General features: G+C 38.9%; 1 protein-coding gene across 1 annotated transcript; it reads left to right on the plus strand.

Moving 5' to 3' along the window:
- Nucleotides 1–340: 340 nt before the first annotated feature.
- Nucleotides 341–5,733, plus strand: hykk.2 (hydroxylysine kinase, tandem duplicate 2). The gene is made up of 5 exons (XM_042415572.1): nt 341–440; nt 1,923–2,231; nt 3,155–3,297; nt 3,474–3,654; nt 3,977–5,733. Exons 2-5 carry the CDS (start codon nt 1,928–1,930, stop codon nt 4,417–4,419), a joined length of 1,071 nt encoding a protein of 356 aa, XP_042271506.1. The 5' UTR covers nt 341–440; nt 1,923–1,927; the 3' UTR covers nt 4,420–5,733.
- The last annotated feature ends 1,547 nt before the right edge of the window (nt 5,734–7,280 follow it).

Genomic DNA, 7,280 nt, shown 5'->3' on the forward strand with positions numbered 1-7,280 from the left:
ATTCAGCTTTCAAGATGCACATAGACAAAATACAATATTTGTATCCCTTTTGCTAAAGATATGCTTTTATTCATGCTTCACGTTTTTGACATCTTATTTTGAAAACCGGACATCGTCAATGTGTATCCGCCCTGTCAGCTCGCTCTCGGTCGGTTCAATGCATTTGCCATAAAGGTTAGAGTACGCGTGCACTCCAAATTTAGGGACGGCTGGTTTTACCAGGAGTTTCGAGTGACAGCTAGTTTAATCACAGTCATATATCGTGGGACCCGCGAGCGCAGTTTCCATGGGAACACTGCTGTCCAGGCTTCCGTCGTTCCGTCGAGGCTATCGTCATACGGAAGTGGGCGTGGTTTCATCTAATCGGGGTTGGAAAAAGATCACAGACAGGCGATAAAAGTGGACACACCGCGTCCTTTGGTGTTATTACACAGCTGGAGGTAACATGATGTCTTCTGGGAAAGTTTTCTGTAACCATTAACCACTATGACGGTTATTTCATGTTGTTTGTTGAATATAAGAGCAAATCATGACATGTCAAATCATGCAGCTGGTTTCCCTGCCAAACTAGTTAAACAAATCAAAACCCCTCAGAGGCAATGCATGCATGACTGTTATCTTATTTTTCTAAATATAATATGTGTTCTTGAACAGAGCAATAAGAGGAAAATAAGAAAAGCCTACGTGGGATTCAACAAACTGTTTTAGCTGCCTGACTTTGTAAATCGCTCGTTTCAACCTGATAAATGTCACCTGTTCATGAGAAGGTGCTGATTCGAGAGATGTGATCATTAGCATAATCCACGTCCCTAAAATTGCCATATAATGCTCCATATTCTGTTGCGTGTTTGGGCGAGTTTCTTTCACAAAAAAGTTCCCAAAGAGTAAAAAACCGTCAGCTTCAAGTCCTGCTTTCACAAATCAGAAGACAAACACATAACAAATTTAGGAGTGACAATAGGAGACCAGAAGCAATTAGAAAATATGAATCCAGCTAAGATGTCATCAGAACAGCTCTGTGACAGAAATAAAGAGGGAATGCTTTGACTTGAAGTTAGATGCTAAAAAACAGCAAAGCGCTCCATGATGAAAGGTGGTCAAGGATGCAACATTCACAGAGATATTAGAGGAGAATATTATAGTCTACAAGTGACGTTACTCTGTCAGCTGCAACACAGGATGATACTGACAGAGACCTGCAGAGACACACAGAGGCAGCTGTCCGAGTGAAAGAAGTTTCCAAGCAACAACTGAAATGTAGAAGTTGCTGCGCCAAAATATGGCCATTAACATGATAAAATCTAAAAAACCTCATATATAAATTGGCAGCCATGATGATGAAAATATTGTAAACAGAACATACATTTTGTATTAAGTTTGTTTTATCATACAATAATTTTTTGTTAATATCGGTTTCATATTTAAACTCAAAATGAATTCAGATTAGGACATTAAAATTGTCAGTCAAACAAGTGCTGCTCTGCAGTGAAGAAAGGCAGAGATAATCTATTCATGACATGTATGACAAAAACAAAGTTAGGGAAAAGTTTCTTCGGGGGACAAAAACAGAAAAAGAATCACTTCATGTGTGGATTTTCTGGGCAATTTAATTTGAAATCAATAGTCTGACAAATATGCTGACATACTGACATGAAGCTCTCATCAGAGCTGATGAAGGCTTCATGTTTTTCCACATGCTATAAGAACAATTGAGTCTTCATCACTATTATACTATAACAACAACCACAACAACGATAGTAATAACATAAATATAACAGCATAATGGAAAACATATTTAATGTGATCCCTGAAGATGCATGCAGGTGGCTATAATACTGTTTTTGACAGTTTCAATCCAAAGTTAATAGCTGATTATACATTCATTATATATTACAATTATGTAACATGTTGTTTTCATTCAGCAAGCATGTCAATGAAGCACAGCAAGCCCAACTTCAGCCAGTCTCAGGTGTCTGAGATGGTGAAGAAACTCTTCAAGCTGACTCCATCCAAAATCCGCTCGTTGCCCAGCTACGATGACCAGAACTTTCACGTGGTGCCTGTCGAGGGCGGCGAGTATGTTCTGAAGATCATGAACTCTGAAGACAGCAAGAACCCCACCCTGATTGAGATGCAAACATATGCTATGTCCTTCCTGCACCAGAATGGACTTCCTGCCCAAACAGCCCTGCCCACCACCACAGGACAGCTCATGAGTCTGGAGGAAATAGGTATGACACCAGTCAGTCACACAGTTGAGGCTTGAGGGACACTGCCGTAACACTTGGGATGAAAAGTTTTAGGTATATAAGGAGAATCCAGGAAAGTAAACAGTGGTCAATAGAAACAGCTGGAGGAGCCTTTTTTTCCAAATATCTGTAGTAGTAAAAGCTTCTTACAGAAGTACACATTAGTGTGTGCAGGTAAATATAAAAAAACATAAATCTTCATGAAAAGAAAGCCAAACCAAAGCCATGTCTAATGTATGCCTACATTCATTACATGATTTTAGACATAATTATGGCTGTTGATGGTCATTAGTACACATGAGATAGTTGTATTTTAAATTCAGGGTTAATAACAGTACTGCTATTTGGTTTTCACTTCACGCATTCCTTCTACATTCCTATATGTTACTATAGTGATATTCACTGATCCATGAGGGAAAAATTCATGTATTAATCCACTCAGATACCACCAGCCACTCAATAATTAAATCATGGATGCCTCAGGATTTAACAGCTTCACTTTACAATATGTAGCTTGTTTGACATTTGACAGTAATAAATCTATAGGATGCCATGTATTATACAAGATAAGCATCCGTGAGCATGCGTGTACATGCTGAATAGTTGAAATTGGCCCTGGGCTGTTTCTGAAAGCTCATAAAGGTAAGTGAAGAGCTATGCTGCGGGAATTTGACCAGTGGAGGAGGTAGATTAACACGTCGTGCCTCAAGGCTTAAAAAAAAGAACATTGGTAGCTTCAGTCTTTTGCAATTTTGCAGATTCTGGAGGTAGTAATATTAATACTCACACACTTCAGTAATGATTAGTGTGCCCCTGAGCAAGGCCACAACATACAGGTCATATTTTATGAGGGCTAAGAGAGAGTGAAATATCTGTAATACTAATCCTGTCTTTACCTTTTGCAGATTGTGGCTATGGCTGTCAGAAGTACCTGGTGCGGCTGTTGACTTATTTGCCTGGAACCACTATTTCCAAGGTTCCTCTCTCACCGCAGTTACTTTATGAAACCGGCAAAACAGCAGCCAGAATGGACAAAATCCTACAAGAGGTACAATAGTAACACCACTGTGAAACATTTAGATCATTTACGTTGTTTATTGAGGAATTCGGGATGTACCCATAGTGAGATGTATGAGTCAGCGGTTGTGAAGCATGAATGAGACAGGTGATGCCAATCAGAGAATACGAGTGCCCGAACAAACATCATGTTTAATTTTTTTCCAGATGGAACATCCTCATCTTAGTGTGCTGCAGAGGGAGGGGTTCAAGTGGAGTCTGTCGAATGTTCCCCTCCTGGAAACGTACCTCTATGTGTTAGATGGGGATCCTCTCCAGGAGGTTGTGAAGTCTGTCATTCATCAGTACAAGACCTCTGTGGTCCCCAAATACTCCAGTTTCCGCAAGTGTAAGTTAGATTACCTCCTAGATAGTTTTGACTTGCATTTGAAATCTGTTTTTTATTACATTGTCATTGAGTTAATGTTTTAATTGCTATAAAAGGGGAGCATGAGTGTTCTATTTTGACACTGCCCTATATTACATTCATACATATTTAAACACACTTAATACACTCTTGTACTCACCTCCCTTGACACAGCTGGGACCTTGTTCAAGGGCTACTCACTGGCAGCTTGTGTAATGTCAGTAGAGACTGGATATGTCACTGAATACATGAGGGACAATGTATTAAGTACAAAATTTTGTATTTTATTTATCTTTGTCCTAAGGCATTAACCATGGGGACTTCAATGACCTCAATGTGCTTGTGCAACCTGATGAGAATGACGGCTACAAGATTTCTGGCATCCTTGACTTTGGCGACATGAACAGTGGCTACTACATCCACGAGCTAGCCATCACCTTAATGTACATGATGAACGAGCACCCTCACCCCATTGAGGTGGGTGGACCTATCCTAGCAGGCTGGGAAAGTGTCCTGCCCCTCAATGAGACAGAGAAAGATTGCCTCTATGTGTTGGTCCTCTCCCGCTTCTGCCAGTCGTTGGTTTTTGCTCGTTACTCTGTGACCTTGCAACCTGAAAATGCAGAGTATCTGATGATTTCATCCAAGAAGGGCATCCACGTTGTCCGTCAACTCTGGGAGTTAGGGAAGGAGCATATGGAGAAGGTGTGGTTCCAGAGTGCTGCCCAATTCAGTGACAGAAAGTGAGAATTATGTGAGAAAAGCCATTCACATATTCTTCTGAATCATCCGTGCAAGTCATAAATCATTTTAAGATCACTAGTCAAAAGCAATAGATATTATGTTTTCACAGTTGAAATAAGTTTTAATGATACATTTTTTCTCAAGTATGCAAGAGGAAGTACTGATACTGTATGGTATGAATGGTAATGGTAAATACCAGAATCAGAAAGCATTTAGGCAACAGTGCAGAGCACTGAGTAACTTGATAAGTAACTCATAATCATTTCTGGCAGCTCTAACTGACCATCTGAGCAACTTGGTCATGTTTAATAAGTGCCTTAAGTCATCAGGGTCTGTAGTCTTTAGTGAACTTTTGTACAAACATTACCATAATAGTCTATTTATACAGTAGATGTAGACAAATCAACATACTGTATCATCAAAGAACTTTGTCTCTGGAACAATATACTGCATGTGCCATCAGCTGTAGTGTTTTTACCAATTCAGTTTGTTGATCAAGTGCAAAGTTCTCCAAGCAAGATTGGAAGTGCAATCACCACATCACTTTATACTGTGCAGCACAACACTGCATTTCACCAGCAAATAGCTAACTCAATATGAAATTTCCTTTCATCATTGCTTAAACCAAGGCAGTGGGGGCTGTAAATATTTAATAGCCCAAGAGAAAAGTCACATGTCTTCTGCAGCCAATTGAACTTTAAAAATACAAACATCAGTTAGAACAAGATGTTTTTATTCAAGGTTTTATCACTATGTTTCTTTACAGTGATCAAAGTTCACAATCACATAAGCGCAGGGTTTGATTCCCTGTAGCTGGACCAATGAACACAAACGTCCTATGCTGGACCAAACCCTGATGCCATGTATGTAAGACGCTTTAGTTAGACACCACCTGTGCACTAACGAAAACCATCAATATGCTGTGCATCCTGACAGTAAAATGGTCCCTTTTTACTGTGTATATGTGATTGTAATGAGGCATAAGGGATAAGGAGAACTGAGATACAATGCAGTCTTCTTCATTGTGGTTCTTGTGCCTGGACAAGCAAATTGTATCTGATTTGCCAAGCAAAAAAAAAAAGCATTAATGCTTAGCTCTCATGACTCAGGTCACATGTTAACTAACTTGCAATAAATTATAGGTGCTAATTAGCAATCCTACCACATGGATTGTTGTTCATACAGGTCCTAGGTGCATTGTGACATTCTATTATTGTGGGAAATGTACCTCAACTTTCTGTATTTGATGGTGGCCAGATGTAATCAGTTTAATAATTTTATTCTGATTCAGTTACCTCAATAAATAAACAAAAAACAGTAAGAGTCTGGTACATTTTGTCATGTTTTTTGACATAAGCGTGTGTGTTGGTAAGAAATATTTGTAGTACAACTACATTAGTTTGCTGACCACATGTATTATTCTCGACTGAAAGAGGCTTAAATCTTAGAGCAAGGTCCCCAAAACTCCACTGACCTGTAAGTCAGTCAGAGGCAGGGTGACTCAGACAAAATATTCTCGACACATGTATCATTCAGGCCATTAGGTGAACCTTGTAAAGAATCATTTGCCTCGAGTTTGGATTATTCTGTCTTGTCTTTGGAGTGTCTTATTTTTCTGTCTCAATATTATAAAAACACGCTTTTACAGGTGAGCTCCGTCCATAATACAGATGTTAGATTAAATATGTAGAGGAACAACATGAGCAAAGTGAGGCCATATTGTGTCTAGGTCATCTATTTTAAATGGTCTTACAACATTGTAATTTATAGCACTCAAGTCTTGTCCTGAGGAATATACTTACTCTCACGTTGTTATCTTAACCTGCTCTTCTACTGACTAATGGGCACCTCTGTGGTTGCTTAGTAAATAATTGATTTGAATGATCTTTTACCTAAATTGTAAAAAAAGGCCTTTTTGATGGCTACACAAACAAGAATGTGTAGTTACCACATAACTCATATCTATTATAAAACACTAACACAAGCTGATGTCCAAAGGGCTATTTGAGTAGACTTGTTAATAGAATATTAACTGTAGTCAAAAAGCTGTCCGTCTTCAGTCTGTTATGTTTCAGAACCACTTGACTTTTAGATATTAAAATGTGTACTGATTTGTGGAAGAAATGATTTCACTGCTGTTACTGTTGTTGCTCTTTCTAATTAAATAACTGTAAGAGCCTTTAAAGAAAACCAGTAGCAGTAGAAACATATGTAAAAGTGCATGGAGTGTAAAAACACTGTTGCCATGCTGCAATTATGTACGTGATACGGTATTTGGCAACTTTTGGTTACTCTGTACCGTTAAATGTCAGTGCATTGCCACATTAAATTTCTGTTTAATTTGTGAAAATAGTTTAATTCTCACTAACACAGTTGTCCCAGAAAATTAATGTGACAAAACTGTTATCTAGGGTTGCACAAATCCATCATAATCCAAAGAAAATAACCCACCAGTCCAACTCAGAATGGTTTAAACAATTCAGCAAAACTGTAAACAAATACGGGAATCTGTTAAAGCCTCAGATGCCAATATATTTGTCAAAAATATGGAACAAAGACCTTGTGTCATTGTCTGCTCATATCCTGCAGCCAAGAGGTTCATCACACTGACTCTCTTCCACATTCCAGTTGTTGCTCATGTTCCAAGTCTGAACAAATCCTCTGTTAGTCTTGGCTGTTCTCTGTCATTATGTGAGGAACACTATGTCCTCAAACTCTAGATTAAAATTCATTTTCAACGTGTACTTTGATTTTTTAGTTTGGCTCATGTCCCATCTGCTAACATGGAGGGGGAGGAACTTATGACCTTTACTGCAGCCAGCCACCAGGGGGCGATCAAGATGTTTTGGCTTCACTTTTGGGGA

This window comes from Thunnus maccoyii, chromosome 7 (assembly GCF_910596095.1).
Source record: "Thunnus maccoyii chromosome 7, fThuMac1.1, whole genome shotgun sequence".
NCBI classification, from domain to species: domain Eukaryota; kingdom Metazoa; phylum Chordata; class Actinopteri; order Scombriformes; family Scombridae; genus Thunnus; species Thunnus maccoyii.

Excerpts from the sequence above, each read along its gene's own strand:
- hykk.2 (XM_042415572.1), top strand. The coding sequence starts at position 1,928 with ATGTCAATGAAGCACAGCAAGCCCAACTTCAGCCAGTCTCAGGTGTCT. Across the intron at positions 3,298-3,473 it reads TGGACAAAATCCTACAAGAG|ATGGAACATCCTCATCTTAG; the intron begins GTACAATAGTAA and ends ATTTTTTTCCAG. Across the intron at positions 3,655-3,976 it reads ATACTCCAGTTTCCGCAAGT|GCATTAACCATGGGGACTTC; the intron begins GTAAGTTAGATT and ends CTTTGTCCTAAG.